Here is a 22108-nt window from a genome sequence, read left to right as displayed (position 1 = left end):
TACATTAATGTTTGTTAAAGGCAGCTTCATGCTTCTTGATTGTGTCCGTCACTGAAAAGACGTATTAAAAAATTAATTTACATGTTTTTGTATTATGCAGAGAACTTCCCATTGTTGATCTCAAACTGACAAATTTATCTCATCAATTAATTGTTAAAAGCTACCAAGTGAAAAAAAAAACATTAAAAGGTATAAAATACTTCACAGCACTCAAATATCAAGTAAAAAGCCACAGGTTTTACGTGCTTACTGCACAGATGCAACGATTGCTACAAAGGTAAAATTACATCTGTTTTCCCCCATAAAATACTGAGCTTCTATGTTGTAAAACACAGAAGCTCAACAGGATCTAAGAATCTGTCTACAGCTCTTTTAAACTATGCTTAACACCAATACCAATTCACCTACTGAACAAAGGCTGAACCCTCATTCTAGTCAGCACAGAGGAGTTAAATCTTTCAAAACTGTTCAGCAATGCCTGTTTTTTTTATATCTGACTAGAGAGATAGTACCAGCATTATGTATTTTGGATGCAACTGAAATCCTAAGTAGAATGGCGGGGGAGAGGGGGAGTGTGGGGGGAGAGAAGTTACTTATTTCGGATGAGGTGAGTAAGCCATTCAGCTAACTTTCAGCCACGAAAACCAGCACTGCCATGTGCATCTCAATTCATTACCACACCAGGTTAGGGGTAAGATCTTAAATTACGGAGAATGACATATATACCTCCATATATACTTCTATATATGTGGGGCACCCACAGCTCCCAGCTGTCTCTGGCAGCAAGCACCGCCAACGCCAGTCCCTCCGACTCCAGTACATGGGTTGAGCACTAACAAGCTTCCTTCAAATGATCAGTAGAGACCAGAGCAGCTACGTGACACCTGCTGCTATGGAGTACATATGAGCCCATGGGTATCGATGTCAGGTTAGGGTTTGGTTTTGTTTTCCTTAACTAACAATGTTTTTTTCCACTGAGAAATGAGTTAAAGTATACAAAGCCTCATGTCTGAAAAATAAGAAGCTCCCCTAAAGAAAGCATTTAGTAATTTGGGAAAGAAATCTGTAAAAATGTTATGATTAAAGTAAGTGGGTAATAGTAAAAACAAAATTAGCAACTTTTCTGAATCATAAAATATTTAATAAGGTATATTTTTGGGGGGAATATATTGTATATAAAATTTCAGATCACAATATGAAGCGATTTGAACCCTCTCCAAGCTAGCACTGCCTTCAATGCCATGTAGATGTATTGCCACCGATACAAGAACTACTAAAAGCATACAGTTTAACTAATACAGAAGTGGCTTTTTCATATGAAATATTTTTTACACAACTAGAGTGTCTTGAATACCCTCTTTAAGTGCAAAAAACACAGATCACTTTACACTAATGCAGCAACAATGCATTCATATTGTTCTCATTAGTCATTAGTAGTCAACTTGCATAAGATACAAGAAAAGCACAATGAAGCTCACAAAAATAGACTAAAAATCAGCCTGTTCTTGCAAAAAAAAAAAAAAAACAGCATAATGGAAGAAAAAGACAAAAAAGGATTATGCACACCACAAAATTTGCTGTTCTTTAATCCAGCTGGCTTAAGTGCTGTTTCTGTTTTTTGCTGTTTTTTGTGGGTTTTTGTTTTGGTTTGGGGGTTTTTTTGTAAATCAAACCACATGGACCAGGCACAACTAATATTCAGGAGGCAGTGTGTAGCTAAAACTTCACTAACTTTTTGTCATCCCCACAATTTTTTTTCCTCTGTCCTGAGGTAGTTACAAAAAAAACAAATCATAAATTAAGCATCAGCTAGGCCAGTAAGAGCTGAAGCTTTTCTTTTTTTTTTTTTTCTCTTTAAAAACTATTTGTTAACTGGCCAAAACTACCCTTGATGTTAAAAGACAGCTGAGAATTAGAGTTCTCACTACACCGAAAAGATGGCTATGAGGGGAAGAGGGTTAGCTGCTTCAAAATGTGACAATATATCAAGTCCCATCAAGCTGGCTGGTCCACTGTTGAATTTCCCATGTTTATTCTCCTTTACTGTCTATAAAGTCACTGGGAGAAGTACGGAAGGATCTCAGCACATCATCGTCCTTTACTGTAACCAGGGAAGAACTGGTCCAGCAGTGTCTGCAGTATCTTGTTGGGAACCATGGTGTAGCCCTTTCCCAGGTCATGGCGGCAGGCAGGGCAGGTGAAGACTTCAGCTCTGAAGGAACGCTGTAAACAGCTCTAGGACATGACAAAGTCAGAGGAGTAAATGGTCAGAACTTTGTTTTAAACTGACAGCTTAACCAGCAAAAACCAAGGAAACACTACAAACCCAAGATGCAATCTGCTGTACTACCAGAAAAAAGGAAGCCCTCAGGCACCTACTTCTGTTTCTATGACTAAAATGTCATCATCACAGAAGAACTCTGGTCTGGGGATGTGAAACATTGAGCTCAGGAGGAATTAAAACAAATCACTACTGAGATTTCCCCTTCATTTCCACTGGTGCCTTGCTGTGAATTGCAGCCGCGTCTGCAGCTTCCTTCTAGCTTCCCGGTTAGATCGCTACGGTTTTCCAGACCTTCATCTCAAGAGGCAGGTGAGTATGTAATTATCTCCATCTACCTCATCGGATGAGATTCAGTTAAGCCTTAAAGACATATGTAGAATAATACAATCTCTAACACATTAGCATCAGTGCTGCCCTCCTTAGTATGTTAGCACAGGCTGCAGAGAGCCCAAGCACGTGAGCTGAGTATCAGAAAGTTATCAGGGCAGATCTGTGCCCAAACAGCAATAGCAGCTCACTATCAACAGCTTTAACTGAATGTTATTTCGTATTCGCAAATATTTACTGGCATCTTCAAATCCTGTGTTTTCTGAGTTTGTTGCCATTCAGCTTTCTCTTCTCCACAGTTTTCCGATTTCCATAATTCTAAATATTAACCCCTTCATAACACTTCTTATTTTTTAAGGAGCCATAATCATTCTCTGTGTGCAGGCCAGCCACAACAACACAGTGATTTTTACTGGAGTGATACATATCTTCCTGAACAGTGAATTTCCATTATCGGATATTGTACTAGGACGATAATAGTCTGAGTCCTTTTGAGCTCCTAGGCAGAAATACTAGATATGACAGGCACAATTCAAATATGCACAATTCAGTGCATGATTCTTTACACACTTGTGCTACAGAAATTAGCTCTAGTACTAACTGGATTCCAAACTCCTTACTTTATATCCAACTGATCAAGATTTTAAGATACACAAGTTATAAATTGACTCTTGTGGCCCTCCTACCAAACATAAACAATACCAAGAATAACAACATAACTTATTCCAAATAAGTCCAAATAGTTTTCTTGTATTTATCCTGCATCCCTTCAACCCCTCTTAAAAACTGTTGGACAATTACAAACTCAGTTTTTATTTCTCTAACTATGTAAAATTATGTTATTGTTACTGCACCAACACCTAGCTCCTGGACCTAGTATATTTCCTGCTGTGCTTCCTAGTGTAATTTCACTGATCACAAAGGATAACAGCAACGGTAAACTTCACTCATGTCTGTCAAGAACTACACTAAACGTACTCCCACTCTTCATTACATAAAATCAAGGTTACACAGCAATCACTAAATGCAAACTTGTTGCATGTTTTTGCTCGGAATGTTAGGCAATAATTATTGTCTTTATTTCTAAAACACATATGGCTTTGGTGACTCATGTCTCAGAGCCAAGAAAACAGCCCAGAGCAAGACCAAGTTTATTCTTACTTTACAGACGTTGTGGAGGCACTCTGTTGTCACTGGCTGGTAAACCAGCTCCTGGCAGCAGACACACATAAAGGATTGTTCCAGTTTCTTCAGAAAATTCTTGTGTAAGGCAAAGGAATAAAAGAAGACAAACTCTATTACAGTTCTCGTAAATGCCACTTATTACATAAAGATAATCAATTTCCAGAAGTTCTTAAGCCCTCCATATCCATGAGGGCAGCTTTCTAAAAGAAATCAGGAAGCAGGTCCATAACTGCTTAATTTCCCTGCTTTTCCACAAATCAGAGAAGTAATGTTTTAAAGATTATTTACTTGTTTGTATAAGTATTGTTACAAACAAAGTGAAACCGACCAGAGGGCTCCTCATGCCTGATTCTTATCATAGGTGAGAAAATTTAGGAATTGTGTTTAGTAACTGCTTCTAGAAATTTGTATATCCCTGAAAGATCTCTTGCTTCTCTGCCAAGGGAACTTCTGCTAAGAAAGCCACTTCTGCACCTCCTCCTCCGCTCATGGGTTCTGGCCAGCTTACTGGCTTAGTCTCCTCAGGCCAAATTCTCTGCTGCGTGTAAATCAACCTCCCTGATTTTTTATCTCTGAGGAATCTCAAGATAGATTTGTACCAGGTGTTCTACACACACACAAGCACGCTTATCTCTGGCATGTCAGTGATCTCCAAATATCTCAGGAATACAAGTTTGGGTATACAAAAATAAAAGCAGATCTACAGGTAATAAAAATATGGTTCGTTGTAATAATTCTCAAAATACTAGATTTATCTTAAACCACATTTTATTTAGTTAAAAGGGAAGGTGGTTGTTTCAAGCAGAAAATTTACATTTTCACAGTAGCAACCCAAAGCTACCAGTGATTCCCGTTGCCTTTAGTGGAAACCAAATGGAAGTCCTACCAAAATTATCGGTAGGAATACAGAAAAATGTCTTCTCAGTAACTCAACTGCTGTTAAATGACTGTTTTCTCCTTTTTACAAACACATACCTCTATTGCCTGTCATCACGCACAATTTTAAGAGCTGAAACTCCTTCTAGTCATTACAGACACTGGATAGAAGACAGATAACAGCAAGTACCTTTACATTATCAGTACCTACACAAAGACAACTGCAGCAGTATTGTAGCAAAACTAGTACTGTAAGTGGAAGAACAGGGAGTTATAGGTGCTTTTTGTGTTACAGAAGCACCATAAATAGCCACTGGTAATTCTCAAATAAACTAATTATGTATGTCCATTTTTAGATACACATTTTCTAACCAATAGTTTGGTTTCCACCAAGTTGAGTTTTATCAAGATATTTTAACTTCTTAGTGCCATGATATCTTCTGCAGAACAGCTAAAATAACTGTGAACTTGACACTGGTAAGACTAATTATCACTGAAAGATACAGGAGATATTTCAGGAGATATTCCTTTTGTGGACTTTTTTTTATACTAGTGTTTATAGTCTCTTCAACCTTGAGCTATTCTTGCTACTTCCATGACAATTAGGGGAGGAAAGTATTTTCTCTCTTACTTAAGGTTCCCTCTCTATAGACTGTGATAATCTAGATTTGGATGAAAATATTTTAATTTCATATCTAAATTTGAAGATAACAGTACTTCTGCCTTCTTAAACAAAGCAAGCAACCTGTATTTTCTGTCATAAAACTTTCTGCCTGAACAAAGAGGAGTGACTAGAATCATCTTTCTTCATGTCTCATTTCTTACATCCGCACAGCACAAAAATCCACTTAAAATTTCAGAGAAAACACACTCCCTTCAAAATTGAAATGGAAAAAAAAAAGCCTCTTCTAACTGCAAATGTTTTTTGAGCAAGAAAAGATTGCTATTACACAGATGTAAAATGAGCCATCAATAGCAAAATGTACAAGCAAGGATTATTTTCTTGAAATCAAAGTCTTACAAATAAAAATAATGCTAGACACAGTCTGTATTCAGCAGAAGTTCAACAAGCAAATTAGGTTTTAAGAGAGACTCAATATTTCTCCTATTTGTCTAAAGAAAACGTAATTAAAAATGATGCATGCAGGAAACATACTGGTCCTTCCTTAAGAGAAGCGAGTACTTCATCCCACAGTTTCTGGTTCATACAGTCTTCTCTAATCAGCCATTGCTGCTCTTGGGTCAGCTGGAAAGCCTCTCCTTTCCCTCCATCTCCCATCCTCATGGCTTTGGGTGTATTCGTAGGTACCTCTATACCTGCTTAAGATTATGACCATCAGACTCAGTAACAACAGAGTGTTAGTCTGAACTACTAAAAGGGGAAAACAAAACTGTTTCTAGAAGGCTAAAACATGGATTACACTCATGAAATGCGGCAATCAAACCCCTACTCCAGTTCCTACTATTCATTGTTTTGGACTGCAGCACAAAGTTGTACAGAAGACTTCACTTTTTCTATAGAGCTTAAGAGAAAAAAAACACCATAAGAGTAGTAAATAAGATAAGATACTACTACTGAATTACAGAGCATGTGCTTATCAATTTACATTAGTATTCCAAATAACTTCACGCTTCTGCAAAGTTTCCATGCTACTGGCTTAACAGATGTAACACGAGAGATTTTGCAGATGAATGCTAAGGAAATAAAAAGAAATACCATCATCAATTGTCCTTTTCTGGTTTCCGTTACTCTGGCTGGTTGGCTCCTGTTTCACAGTTTGCTTTTTAACCTTATCTTTCTTCTCCTTACTAGCCATGGCTTCCAAATAACCTTCTGGATACTAGAATAAAAAAGCATAGATTTAAAACAAAACCCACTGACATACAGTAATTATGTATTTACATACATATTACATTACAAATACCAACAAGACTAATTTCTAAAAGACTTTAAAACCCTGTGACTACATATTGAAATAACTACCAAATAATTTTAAAAACCCTACATGATGGAGAAAACATTTAAATTATTATCTATTATTAAGAAAGCGTAATGAAGTCAAAGAATCTAATCCAGACTCAATTGTATGAAAAGGAACCTGATATGCCTATCTATCCCTTACAACTATACAAATCAGTTAGGCAAAGCTGAAGATGATGGTACACTGTAAGATATACCATTGCCTTGCTAAGAAACAGTATTGTTAAGTCTTTCCATCTTTCCTGGATTCTGCAATGCCCAAGTCCTCATGGGTCAGTTTATATTTGCGCCTGAAATACACTATCTATACAAACTCCTCAGTCACATAGAGAGAAAAACACATAAAAATGCAGAGGTTTTTCAATTTCTCAGGCAGACTCAGCTATAACAACAGTTGCTTGTAGAAATTCTTTCCAGCCTGAGGACCACAAACTGGATTCAAACTCTTAATTTTTCAATCCATATATGCAAAGCAATTCACTGCTAAGGTAGAAAGCTTCATTCACTGTTCCTTCTGCTATGTCACTAGTACAGGGTTCTTTCAGCGTGCAGATAATCTGTAACGTGTTCCAGCATTAAATCCTGCCACAGTGAGGTGCAAGAAAAAAAACGGGGCTTTAGTTTAACTGATTTCTATTTCTGGAATTCGTTTACTGGAACTCAGAATAAAAACAACTCTGCAAGTCCTGATTCGAACCTGTACGCTCAGACCCAGTTTCTTTGACCGCTCCATTCCTTCTGATGTCCAAGGTGCAGGCTCAACATCATCTCTCCTCAGAAGGTAGCGCCAAACTAAAAATCCACATTTTCCAATTTCGGGCCAATATTTCACCACCTAAAGAACAATATAAAATTACTGCCGTTATTTTATCACGAGGCAAACACATGCATATAGTCATACTTCAACTGTTCAAGAAGAAATGAGGACTAAGTTATACGCTACTATTATATAGCAGCTTTTCCCTCGGGTGTGAAATTTTTGTATTTTTGATAAATACAGTGCTCTTAAAAGGCACACTTTTATTTCAGACACTGAGAAGTCATTAAATGCACAAAAAGCTAGGATACAGTTGGAAGGAGCGAGGAAACAATTTGATATCCAGGGATGAATATGACTCAGTAAGCCCATATAAAGTAGTTTACCATATTCAACTTTATATATCCTATTATGGATTATGTTCTGTTATCACTGCTCTGAATAATTTCATTTCAGTTCTTTGCAGAATAAGCTAAGGCTAAAAAGCTATCATAGAGAAAAAAGAATTATTTCTTTTAGGTAATACAGAAGAATTTGCAATGTAACACGTATGAGACTTAAAAACAGCTGAAGAAAAATGTTATGTTGCACTCAGTAGAAATCAGAATACCTTGTAAATGCCATCGTATCTGTTGCCTTCCTCTGGGGCATATTTGCTGATCCGCCGTCCTTTTGAACTGCGCACTACTCTGACTGGCTTACCAGCTCTCCAATTCTTAGACTCTGCTCCATTTTTGTCATCCAGTGGGGCATCACAGTTAAGGGCCAATGCCCTAGGAAGAGAATTAAAATCTTCATAAACTAGATTGCTTCACAGAACAGATTTTTGAGAATTAATGTAATTAACTCATATCTATTTTCCTTGCCTAATTATGCTTTATCAAGCAGCGCAGAACTTTTCAGTATTTTCTCTTAAAACTGCAGAACTGATGGAAGCAATGAGACCCATGCTACCATGTATGCAAAGAAAAAAACAGGAACACAAAGCATTTTGTCAAGGCTCCAGACAAAAACTCATCTGATATCATTAAATAAAACAAACCAATCCTTTTAGATTTAACATTCTTAATTTTTTAAAAATAATCCCTTCCTAAATAGCATTGAGGGAATTAAGAGAAAATGATACCAAAAGGCAAACTTTTCCTATTGCTATTCCCCATTAACTGCAGATTTTAAGGCTTTTTAAGTGTGTACACAAAGAATATGGTGAAAAACACCGTAGAAATAAAAGCAGATAGTAACCATGCAAAAAACTCATAAAACTCATTAGTAACTGAAGTCTCTCACATAATACATTAATGACTCAGAGTAGGAGTTAGGTAATAGTAGCCAACTCAATGACAAGCAAACCCCTTTATCCACTAACTACATGAAGACCCTCTTCTAGAAACCTGGAGTAAGACAGCATGAATACCTACTAGACCAAGCTGCCATAATGCACAGTATTTCTACTACCACAGCCTGGTTTGACCAGGGGTTGAAAACCCTTCAGAATCAGACCAAACCATTGATCTCAGAACAGAAGAAACGATATGGTTTATAAATAGCCACGGTATGAGTCTGAAACCCATATTGTATGGAACAGCAAGAGACAGGTATACAATGCCAACTTTAAAAATGTTTCTTATATAAAAACAAAAAAGGAAAGGTATCTGGATAAGGAAAACCAATACTGATTCAACTACATGGAACCATCTTAATTTTCAGTATCAAAGTCCTTGAAAACTTGTACCAAAATCAGTAACTGAGAGCAACACCTTGTTATACTCCATGCACACTAATGCCTGCAAAGCTACAAGGCAAGCTTTGCCAGTGGATTTGTCATCTGCTAAGAGCAGAGAAATGCTGAGACTAAGGAGTCCTGCTTTTAATTCTGTTTCCCAAAGCAAGTTTGCCCTATTCACTAAATATGCTCATAAACCCATTGCTTAAACCTTCTTCCATCTTCCTTCCCTCCTTGTTCCTGTTCACATCATGACCCCTCTCTCTCTTCCTCCCTCCCTTTCTCAGCAGCCAAGTCAGGCTTTTCCTCTCTCTCCTCAAAGTACCACCAAACAGTTTGAAAGAGACCCTTCTCCACTGTGCTTGACAGCAGCACATCATATCTAAAAGCAGACCTGGCAAAGAAAAGGTCTCAATCAACCTCATCACACCACAGGTGCTAAATGGTCAGCCGCATGACAGAGGTTATGTATGCTCTTAGAAATAGTAAAGGATGGAGAACTCCTTGTTCAGGCAGGCTTTTAGAAGATGTAAAAGCACTTTAAGCAGATGTCTAACTCATCTTTTGGACATAGATTTTTCTTTTGCAAGACTTGTTTTTGATAAAGCAACACCCTAACTCCTTGCTTTTGATAGAAAACTATGATGGAAGAAGGGGCTAGCAAAATAGGAAAGATTTCTTTTAACATGGGAAAATTAACATGCTTGCTTTCTACTTAAATTTTGCAATTGATTTAACTGTTGAAGAAGTAGCTTAAAAAGAAACACCCAGAACTGAAAAGTTCCACACAGGAGTTTTGACAAACTTCTCATTAAATTCAGAGTCCTCTGAAGGAAACTGTAGGACAATTTCAACCAGAGACATGACTACTACCTAAGCCAGCAATACAGCAATGTATTTCCTTGAGGTGCAAGTGTTTCTTTAAATCAACAAAACATACTGCTTGATAAAACGCCTCATATGAGCAAGAGGCACCGCTGTTCACAAAAGTAGCTTGTACAAGAGTGAATGAATACAGCAAAACATCAGTTTTAAATTAAAACATTACAATCCAGCTCTTTCCTTTTGGAATACTTTTTGTCTTCAAAACTTACCTATTCATGTGTGTTAATGTCTGATCAAATGAATGTTCTCCAATCCTTTTATTGCCAGAAAGATCTCTACCTCCACTCCCAGTGTAAGTGAATTCATCTCCTCGATCCTGTGCAAGAAGATTATCCTTTGTTTTAACACTCCAAAGCAAAGCAACTCAATTTAAAAAAAAAATGCAACTTCATTTGTTCTATTTACTCAGAGAAAAACTATACTCCAAGGCATGGAAAGATGTGTTTTCAATTTCAGAGTCACTATTCTACAGTAGTTGAGCCAGCACAAAGCTACTGGTCTGGATGCAACACGTTCACCAGAAAATTCTTATTAAAAAAGTGCCTCCCTTAAAAAATTGGACTTTCACATCTTTCAAAAAGTGGATTTTGGAAAAAAAAAATTCTGAGGAAGGGAACACATTCTAGCAAGTGGTTATTTGTTCTAGAGCTTTCATTTAGTTTACAAGAATATCATGTTTGTAAAATACATAATAAGTACCTTGGAGGAATCACTTCAGCTTGTGCAAGGGGCTAAGTGCTAATGAGTACAAACAGCTCTGCCTTATGTACAAGGCAGATGCTTTAATTCAGTAATAATCCCAGCTCTTCTGAACTAGTAAAATCTTCAACTCATTTAGATTTGCATTTTGTAAGCTGATATAATTCTGTAGTACATTTCCTACACAGAATTTTCTTTAAATTCAAAGAAGGATGATAAAATCTTTTACCATGAACCATAAAAACAGGCAAAACCTACATACACCTAAGTAAAGCCAGTATTACTACTTTCTTTAGGAAATATATCACAGAAATTCATATTACTCCTGGAAAATTCAAGTATTTCTAGAAAGATACAAATATATTTAATATGGTATCTCTTTGGAGATGCAAATTTTGTACGAAGCATTAAGCAACAGCAGAAGATAAATACTTTATAAGAAAATAATGATTATATGAATTTTTATAGCAAAAATCTGAGCACACTTGTACGCAGTAGTAAAATTCAGTCAATCTCTTACCACTATTTAAAGTCTGACATTATTAAGGATCCAGTGCAAGACTGTTACAGATATTTCATGACTGACAACAGCAGAAAAAGAAAAAGTTAGAAAGAGAAATGCTGGTTGAACAAGGCCATAGATTAATTACATAAAAGATGCTTATTTTATTCTGTGTATGAAAAATCTAACAGAAATTCAGCAGCAGCATTAGAGTATTTCTCATTCAAAATTTATCTAGACATAGTAACACGAATTTAAAAAAACACCTCAACCTCTAACAAAGACATGTATAAAGTCTAGTATATCCTTTCTTAAAACAGTCTATTTATTCTGCTCAATTAATTTCTAAAAAAATAACAGAAATTGAATGATGTTGTACAAGGACAATATATGGAACAACTTCAAAAGAATGAAAGACGGACAAGACAAGAACTATTTACTAAGAAAGACTGTAAAATAAATTGTATAAAATAAGGTATCACAGAATTGAGCTATGTTAATTTTTTCAGTGATTGTGAAGGCATATAAAATGCACAGATCACACAAAGATGACTGTGATATAATAATAATAATAATAATAATAATAACAACAACAACAATAATAATATGAATAGGGATGCGCTTCCTTGATGAATCAGGCCCATTTAAACAAATTGCATTTTAACACTGAGTAAGAAGTTTGTGCCAATTTCAAAAGCCAGAAAGATGTATCTTGGAAAGTCATGAATCCAGAATGATTTGGGTTCCACAACAAAGAAGAAACGTGAACACATGTTCATGGTGTGGCAGACAAGAAAACTGCTGCACTTGATTTTTTGATGTACAAACAGAAACAAACTAAATACAGAAAGTGGTTTTTCCCTTTTTTTAGAATATAATGTTGAGACAAATATTGAAATAACATACATGTAAGAATTTTAAAAAATAGAGGAAAACCAGAAACATTATGTATGCGAGCAAAATGGAGAAAATTATTTCCAAGACAGGTTCCTGACAAACTGTTTTATTTATCAACAACTAGGTAGAACAATCTTCACGAGAAGAAAACACTGAATAGACTTTTTTTGGCATAACAGACAAACATAAATCAAGGACAAATCACTGTAGACTAAGCCCAAAAAAAGTCAAGCGAGAAGGCATAAATACAACAGTATTCATAATTAACTACTGGAACACACTTCTATGGAAAATGGGTTAAATGGAAAAGGGCTAAAACCATCAAACTTCCAATGTTTTCAGAGAAAGGGTTCTCTGGGTGGTACTCTTTAACCACAGGCAACCAGAAGACATCGTGCTTGAAGAGACAGCATGGATCTAAGGCCTACACCTACATGCTCACCTCTTGAACAGATTCCACACTTGATAGGTTACATTTGCTTTTCTTTATCTATCCAAGTGTTCTATGCATAAGTAGGCAAAATAATATGGATTTGGGGGAAACTGGAAATCCAGGGGAAGGAAAATGGAGGAGAAATGAAACAAGGTCAAGTATGAAATGAAAGGTCAAGTAACAAGAAGATGGCATCTTTTAACACCCACCCCCCAGCATAAGGAAAATTCATTTCTGCTCTACTTCCCAGAAGAACTACACTCACTTATCTCACATTGGATATATTAAGAAAAAAAAAAAAAGGATTGCAGGGAACAACGATACACAATTTCTAGAACTGGAGGAAAATGAGAGAGATCTTGCCGTAAAGGGTGCTGATCTGGACTGGATAAAGAGAAATGGGGAAGACATTTGAACCTCTAATATGAGAGCAACTCTTAAACAAGGAGAGGAAGAAAGCTCGGGAGAATACATAACTGCTTTCATAGACAGAAAATCAAGAATGGCACAAGTAAGTGATGCACAGACAAAAATTCCTTTGAGTGGAATAAATGTGGATATGAATACATCCCATAACAAGCAGAAGTGAAATGAGGATACCTGTAGTGTGGAAATCTAATGGGAGACCTACAGAAACTACTTCCATTGTGCTTATGGTGGTTTACTTTGAAAGTGGAGTCTGCCAGGAATACTCACACAGCTTATTATTTGGGTCCTTTTGATGAATAATGACTCATTAGAACAATTTCTCAATAGCTTTGAGTTCTGAGTCTATCTATAGATAATGCAGGATCTTCCCACAACCCATAACAATGCTCAACTGGTAGCCTGTATGTGTCAGGTAAAGGTGGAAAGTTATTTTTTTTCTCAGGAGTATCAGAAAGCAGAGCTTAAGATACTGATACTGCTATAAATTCTGCATTCAGCAGCTAAAGAAAACATCGGGCAAAAGGAATTATTGATGTCTGTACTTCTTTAAGAAACAAAATAACTGTCAAAAAGCCTATTAAAAGTTTTAGCTTTCCGCTTCTCTTCTATTCCTTCCTCCTACCTTTTCCCCACTTTACCTTAAAATATGTAATTCTGCCATTTCTCTTCTGCTTTCCACAGCTTAGTTCAACTTCCTTGCACCAAAACTTTCAACAGCTACTAAGACTTTTGTTATTGTCTTCTTTTAATGCCTTCCGTATGCCTCCTTTTCTTACGTTGTCTCCATAAAGTTACTTTTTAACTGTTCTGTTTGTAAAGTTTGATCACATTATAGAGCAAGTGAACTTCAGTGACAGTAGTATTGACCCAGTATCTCAATATTGAGGCATCTGAGTGGAAGATGAGCATAGCTCTAGTGCCATAAGCCAGTCAGCCTCACACATACGACATAAGAGTCAGCTGTATTAAATCATACTCCACTATTTCAATGTTGTTACATCATCAGTCATAAGTCTAACAAATAGAAAACAGAGAATGAAAAAAAGAGTCTGAATTCCACCTAAGCATTTGACCATATTTCTATGGCTTGCTTTTATGCAGTAGCTGACAAGGGCATTAGCTACTTCAAGTTACTGGAGCATCAGCTATCTCAAGATAGCTCTCAATTATTTTCTCTTTCCATTAACACCTGTGGTATTATGCTCAGATTTCAAAGTCTGGTCCCAACACATACACAAAAATTGCATTTGTCAATTAGTAAAATACACTATGATGAACACAGATTTTCTAGATGAGCTTCAACCTTCAGTCTGAAGAACAAAAAAAGTCTTATTGGCTTTTTTGATACAAGAAACCCCAAAATTTCATCAGTTCATTAACCCCTCAATTCACCAGTTTCACCTCAGTAAAACGTGATGAATAAAGGCTAAGATTTTGATTAATATGACAAAGCAAAATAAAAAAGCACTAAGCCTTTTAAAATGAAGTTGTTAAATTCAAGACAAATATCAACTACCGGACAATTACATTTTAAAGGATTTTCTTTCCCTGGTAGTAGGTATACCTGAAACTGAATCATGTCATCATTCATCTCCATTAAAGTCTCACAGGTCTGTATGCATGTAAGTGCTGACAGAATTGGTCTATCTGCCCCATTGTCTGATTTATTTTTTGATAATTTCATGGTTTAGCACTGCAGTAAAGGATGCCAATTAAAAAGGAAGGACTAAATTACATATTTCACTTATAAATCAATAAAAAACCCCTTGCATTAAGTGCAGAGGTTGAATATATCATAATTAGTGTTTCTGACTCCTCCCCACAACCACCCTTGACAGCAAGAATGCAACAGTACCGCGGCATATTCCACCACAAGGAAAGCATTTAACCATTTTAGTGTCAGCCAGCCTGGATCTCTGAACACCAAGTAAGACAGCTTCAAAGCAGGAAACAGCAGAAGGTGGCGAACTGGTGATGGAAGTAAGTCAACACTTTGAAAAGTAACTCCCAAATGAAAGTACTAGTCAACTACTGTATGTGCACCACTTTCTGAGGTTTTTCTTATTCCTTTCCATGTTCAGTGCCAAAATGGTGTATTTCCAGACCTTTAAATGAAACATTAATATGTAAACAATTCTGGCTACCCAATTTGCATTTATTATCTTTTGCTCCATTCAAAATCAGTTCCGACTTCAAGCCAGCTTTGCCAAAGATACAACACACAGAAAGCCTTTTCAGGCCAAGGACCCTTTTCTGTAGTGGGAGATTACTCAGCAGATACAACAGGTTTTTTGAGACAACATTTTTTAACTACAATTGTCTTTGACTATCTGCTGCAGAACGCTGATCTGAGGACAAAAAATCATGCAATCTCATCTGATTTTTCTGAGCATAAAAAAATCCTGCCATCCGTATGAGTAATTTAATTAGCCTACTATAATCCTAGTAAAGCAAGGCAAGGGAAATCTTGCCTGTCTAAAAGACACACACTTACCATTTGACGTTTATTTATCTCTACATATATAATTAGAATTTGTAACTTTCATCTTTCATTTCCTGTATTTAAATAAATGCTTAATATCATAAGAGTTAATTTTATAAGTGTTCACGTAAAAAGTCTATGAAGTCCAGCAGGAAACTCATGGTTTAACACTACAAAGACTAATATAGTTATGCTGATCCTTCACAATTTTATGAAGAGAATAGATTGATTAGACTGCATATATTGCACTAATATGAAATGTCTCTTGAAAATGTATGAATTTCAGAAAGAAAGTGTCTCACTATGTTAGGCTTAGGCATTCACAAACAGAAACCAAGGCCTATGTCCTTGACCTAAGTCACTATTCCAGATGGAATGATTCTTGGAAAGCATGAAAGATGAAAAAGAGCTCAATGGTGCTTTGCTAAGCATTGGCAACATTAATTTCTACTTTTTAATCTGCTTTATCATTGTGTCAAATGGGTTCTTCAATGCTTTAGAAACAACCAGATATGCGAAGTCCAGCAAATGAACTTTGGAAAAGCACAGCCAGAAGAAGTATAGACACAGATTCCACACCTCATTATGAAAGAAGGTGCCAAGTAGGCAGATAAGACTACTTGGACAGATAGATCACTAGCAGTAAAAAAAATGACAAAAAGCATCTGTGTAACAAAATAAGGCTTTTCGGAATGTGAAAGTAATTCTGAATATAATGCAGGTACACAGCAGACAATGAAACTCAGAAAGTAATGAATAAAAGGTATTTTTTAGTGTTAATTAGGATTTTGTATGGACTGATAGCTAACAATATGCAATAAGAGAAAAGATGGAGAGGAGACTGTTGCAGAATAGGAGCTGTCCTGCAAATCTCAGAAACGGGGAGAAATAAGTATTAAAGCTACTGCCCTACGAATTATGTCAAGTATATCCTTAGCATTGGAGGTAACAAGAGTGGACAAAAACCACATTTGAGTGACAAGGACGATATTTGGTAGCTATCGTATAGTGAGATACTCAAATTTTTTCACATTACATTGGAGCTCCAAGCAGGTCCCAAACTAGTAGGGTGCTTAGACCTTGAAAACGTGACAGCTTTTGAAAGCAGCAAGTTTCATGGCATCAAGCATCAGGTTTTCAGGTACATACTCAATCTAGGTGACTCACAATAGACTCTCAGTGTAATGGCTATAATGAACTTGTTATGTTGGATTCTCAGTACTATAATACAGAGGTGGGAAAATCTGAAAGGAACCGTTCCCTTGGTAACGTAGTCAGTGTGGTGTGGTAATTCAGAAAATTTATATAGGATACTACATCTCTGTAGTACGAGGGCTCACACTGGATTCAGTTGACGCAGGTAAACCCCACAAACTTCTTAATAAAGCAACAGGTCATGCACACGCATCTAGGCAAACTGCTAGTCACAATGGTTTTTGGATTTAAAACACTTTGACTCAGACATGAGGCTCCTATTGACACTTGATTTGGATTAAAAGCCATGTAAGTATGCAATTCACTACAGTACTGGCACTGCACCTTTGGCACTGGTGAAACTGATCAAGTGCTTTCACTGTGCAATGCACATTAAGCAGAGGTTCTGAAAGGCTATATCCTCATCACAGCGCTCGGGCAAATCCAGTGAGCTGAAGACTGTTTATTTGCAATTGGACTATTTCAAACAAGTGGAATAACAGTTTACTGACAGCTTGGAACCGATTACCCAAACATAAGATTAATGCAATGACACAGAACATTTTAAACGGACAGCAAGCCATTTCATGAAGTGTTTTGTGAATGATAAGTTCCAGGCACTGAATGGGTTTGGTATAAAATAACCAACGAACCTAAGCAATGAGTATTTGCCTGGGGTCCCTGCTGAGTCATTAGAGATGCTATTCTCTTTTTACTCTCAGAATCTTTTACAAGAGGATGCAAACAATCACAGAAGATATTATTCTCCAAGACATTCTGAATTCAAAACTCTGAAATGTTCAGAGATTTGCTGTATGATCCTATACGCAAAAGCCCTTACAGAAGAAATAATTTTTGTTCAGATTAAACTGAGGACACCACACAATTGATTTACCATCTTTACAACACTAACTCAGCTGAGCAGATTGAAACTTTTGAAGATAAACAGCACTTTTAACCCTGATACATAAAAACAATGACACAAAATAGAAGGGCAATTTTTCAACACAAAAATGAAATTTCTTCACGTACTTGCTCTGATGAACACACAAGTCAAAATATTTTTATCATGAAGACTGAGACTGCACAATCACTGTTAATGTCCAATATCGAGTTTTCCAATATTACTATATTCTGAAATAATTCTTAGATTTTAAATTCCTGAAAGACTTCTCAATTTCTTCAGCTAATGTTCCTACTATGGTTACTATAAAAAAAAAAAAGACTGGGAGATCAGCAATTAACATGTTCAAGACTCTAAAGCTAACTGTTGTAATACTGTATCTTAATTAGGTAAGCCATCTAACTTGTCACTAAAATTCAAGGTTAAACATTTACAAGAGAGAGATCAACGTGCAAACATTTTATATGCATGTAATAAAGAATGAGGTTAAGCTTCATGTGCAGAACTATTTCACCCAATGCTCATTTTGTAAACTATGAATGCACCCCTTCTCAATCTTAAGGACAGATCCTGTACTGACAGAACTTCTTGTTAACTACCACTCCAATACATCCAGAACATCCCAAATTGAGCACAGTTTTAGATGAGTCTGGGTCTGCAGGACTCTAAGTTTCCAAAGGCACAGCATAAAAATGGCATGATCTGAGAACTCGACAGGGAATTCTATTTCCTGCAATACATTTTTGCAATTACTTATTTACTCCAATAGTGAACTGTTAATTGAAAGCTACAAGAAGAGCATTAAGATGACACATGTCAACAGTGTGAATAAATAGTGCATAAAGTTTATAAAAATACGGTAAAAGAGTCTTCCAAAATGTACTTATTTCTCAATTTCGTAAAAACTTACACACAAGTACTTACATCATACCGTTGAAATTCAAGTAACAGTCACCTGCCTTTTTGTGTTCTCATACACTAAAAGTGACAAGATGTGAGCAGAGGATTTTACCTGAATTTTTACTTAAAAGTTTGTCATGGTTTAGGCTGGGCTGGCCACTAAAGGAATGACAGTTTCATACTTAGGAAGTACGTACTTATAAGTAAAGAATTTGATTTTTCTGTGGATAATCTTACAGGACTTCAATTTCAACCTTTTCCAAAAAACAGTGAAAATGGAAGTAAATTGGGAAATAAAATCTGGTATATGAAAAAAGAACGGAAACAACCTAATTCCAAAAATGCACCTGGAAAAAAAAAATTCTCCCTTCTATTGTTAGAGAATTGCAAAAAAGCTAACATTCATAAAAATTTAGGGTATCTTCTGCAATATTGCTCTGCAACTATGCCTCTTCAAAATTATGTATGTCTTCTAGACTATGACAGTACTTAGATGTCCACAAAAACACACCATTACTTAGCTGAACTGGAAAAGACATGCAAAGGATCCAGTTAAGTTTATTACATATTTTGAATTGGATAATTACAGCAGCAGAAACAAGGGGACATCAGTACCACCATCAAAAAGAAAAAAAAATAAAAGGAATCTGCGGCATCCCAACATAGCAGGTACAACTACTGAGCAACACAATTCTTAGGATCCTTTGTCTAAGGGTCCTAGAGCTTGGGTTGGGTTGACTCTAAGGTACTTGGTGTAGTAGTGTATCCCAACACCAAGTACCTCCTCATATGACTTGTTAAGAAAAGACAGAGACTCCTTCAGAGGTACTACTCTGCAGCAGCAGCAGCCAGTAGGTGCTGTTGGCAAAAAATACGTTACATTCTGATGCTATTTCAGATGTTTATTGCTTTCTCCAGTGCCTTTTTCCTTGTGATTAACAGGTATGCATGTTTCAAAAAACTGGATTGCTTACTGCTTTATCCTTCACCTGATGCATGACGCAAAATTCCACCTGATGGAGCAGAACTGCAGGAAGGGATGTACCCTGTGTAAACATTATTTAATTGCAGAGAACAGTAATCTATTCATAAATAAATGTTGGTCAACATGAGATGAAAGTCAGATGCAGTTACTGTTTAGTTTAGCAGAATAATCGCTTTCGTTGCTCTACTTAGATGTTAACATCAAAATAGAAACTTTTTCCAGCACTTTGGGGATCATAATACAAGATACTGAGACTTCCTTATGAAGTTCAGAAAGTGCTCATCAGTAGGAGTTAAAGCCTTCAGAACTTCATAGAATCACGTAATATTTACCTTTTACTGGGGTTCATTAAAGGTATCACATCCATAGAAATACAACAAATCCAAAAGAAGAGGCATCTACTTGTCTTGAAAGCAATAAAAATCATGACCAAAGCAGAATATGAAATGTATTATTTGCATATAATTACACTATCAGATTTTAAATAATGCTAAATTCAGACTCCAAAAGTATACTGAAATTTAACTACCCTAAACAATGTAAAATTCATCTGTAATTGAGGTATTTTGCTTCAGTATGAGCATAAGCATTCTTTAAGAAAGATTGGCTTACACACATTTCTCCCCAACATATGCGAAACTATTCAGTTTGTTATTAGCAGTAGTTGTTCTTTTTCACAGTCATATTTGCATAAGCATTAGTTTTAGGACATAATTCTATTTTTACAAACATTGATACATTAGAATAGTAAAACCATTGCTTGCATAAATGACATACCACTTCATCTTCAAATCCTCCAGCTAGTACAAGCGAATAAGCTCCATCATTACTGCGTCCATGGATTCCACCCACATGTGGTCTGTGAACACCTGCTTCACTCACCTGGCAAGAGAATAAAGCTTCTAGCATTTTTTTCAAACAACGAGCCATCTACAATCACTTTTAACAATCAACTTTCTGCTTCAAATACTGTACAGGGTTGTCTGTGTAAAAAATTAGTGTAAGACTGCTACTAAAGGTGAGAATTCCACTTGTTTTTAAGGGAGAAAAGCCAAAAGTAAGGACACGCAAAAAATGGAAGGACAATGTAGGACAAGTGGTGACACTGGAAGATGTAAAGGTACACTTTCTCTTCTTCGGGAAAAATCTCCATGATTCTTTCCATAAGCAGTATTTAAGACTGTAGTCACTGTTATACTCCACTTGCACAGTCATTTAGAGCAATCCAAAGCAGAAGATCTGCCTGTTTGGTAACACTTTACAATTCTTAACTAAGGAAGATCGCAGTGACCCATGTAAAGATCATTATGTCAGGTACTATGAAGGTAACACACTTTTAACACGACCAACTCAGAGGAATATTATCACACTGCCTAAGGAAACAGAAGAAGCCATTGCAACAATGTATGAATCATAAGCTAGTTCCCTAACCAGGGTAACTCTGGCAGTGAATGAGCAACTAAGCTGCAACCAGATCACTGAGAGCTGCAGCTGTACCATGAACTGGAACCGTTATTAAAGTCTGCTGCAACATCTCTTCCACAAAAATTTATTTAATAACTGCTTCCAACAACAAAATCACATTTTAAAAAACCCACAACCCTTTATGAATAAAAAAGGGGCTACATAGTAAATTACATATTTTCTTAGTACGTAATGCCAAAAATACTATTGATAGAATGAAGGTTCCCAGCAGAAACCCAATTAGGATCCTTCTTCCTACCTTCATACCTTCCTTCAGACTTTGCCTGTTTTTCCCATTTTCCTGTCCACTCCTGAGCTCCTTTTCCCAACCTACACGTTTGAGCAAATCCCATGAAATTTTACATTCTTCTGCTATAGTCTTGTACTTTCATAATACAATACATCAGATCAAAGGTCCAGCTGGCCAAAAATGTTGTCTCCAACAACAGACAAAAGCTGTGCACAGTACGAAAATTATGCAAGGACACAATGACACTACCCTGCACAATTTCTCAGCGTCCAGCTGTCGGTGACTTAGACTTCCTAAACTGCTTAAAACTTTTGGATCCATAGGATCAAAGGGAGAAAATAGTTCACAGTAGTATCACTTGTCACATGAACTAATACTACTTTTTTTCATTTTGAACTGAGCAGCTGACCTTTTTTTTTCATGACCCCATTTTGCATTACAAAAGCATGTATATTGGTCCCTAATCACTGTTTTTCATACTGTACATTATTTTGCAACATTGACACTGCACCATGTTTTCAACATTGTTCCAGAATGAAAAGTCTTTCCAGTTGAACGAAAACCATTCCATTCCTTTAATCATCCTGATTGGTGTTCATAATAATACATTTTATTTTCCTGACTCCTCCTTTCACAGTAAATTAACATATGATTTATTTTTTTGATCACTATTGGGTACTAAGATGATATATTTTCAAAATTAGCTATTAGGAGGTCTCTTTCCTAAATAATGAAAATCTGAAAGCCCACTATAAATAATATAGTTAGAACTGTTCCCCACCCCACATTTACTGTCCACAATGACTTAGCACTCTCACCTAACTTTATCAGGTATTTGCCAATTTTTCCAGACCATTTATGACCATGCTGAATAAAAAGGCCCCACTATTGTGGTTCTCTTTCCTGCTGTATGAAACATCCTTCCATGCATTCCTCCCTCCCTTCTTTCAT

At 36.3% G+C, this 22108-nt stretch overlaps 1 protein-coding gene across 2 annotated transcripts in view; it reads right to left on the bottom strand.

Annotated features, from left to right (window-relative positions):
• Window positions 1–1123: 1123 nt before the first annotated feature.
• Window positions 1124–22108, bottom strand: part of UHRF2 (ubiquitin like with PHD and ring finger domains 2) — a 97901-nt gene continuing 76916 nt past the window's right edge. Inside the window, exons 9-16 of one of the 2 annotated variants that reach the window (XM_074569584.1) lie at window positions 20221–20325; window positions 10228–10334; window positions 8021–8183; window positions 7351–7488; window positions 6390–6513; window positions 5829–5992; window positions 3773–3871; window positions 1124–2235 (exon numbers count right to left, since the gene is read on the bottom strand). In XM_074569584.1, coding sequence (XP_074425685.1) covers window positions 2089–2235; window positions 3773–3871; window positions 5829–5992; window positions 6390–6513; window positions 7351–7488; window positions 8021–8183; window positions 10228–10334; window positions 20221–20325 — 1047 coding nt within the window. In that variant the 3' untranslated portion in view covers window positions 1124–2088. The remainder of the gene's footprint in view (window positions 2236–3772; window positions 3872–5828; window positions 5993–6389; window positions 6514–7350; window positions 7489–8020; window positions 8184–10227; window positions 10335–20220; window positions 20326–22108) is intronic. The other variant, XM_074569585.1, reaches the window with a different exon arrangement.

The sequence above is a fragment of the Larus michahellis genome, chromosome Z (assembly GCF_964199755.1).
Source record: "Larus michahellis chromosome Z, bLarMic1.1, whole genome shotgun sequence".
Classification (NCBI taxonomy): Eukaryota; Metazoa; Chordata; class Aves; order Charadriiformes; family Laridae; genus Larus; species Larus michahellis.
The sequence above is the reverse complement of the archived record's forward strand: the minus strand, read 5'-3'. Positions and strand labels throughout refer to the sequence as shown.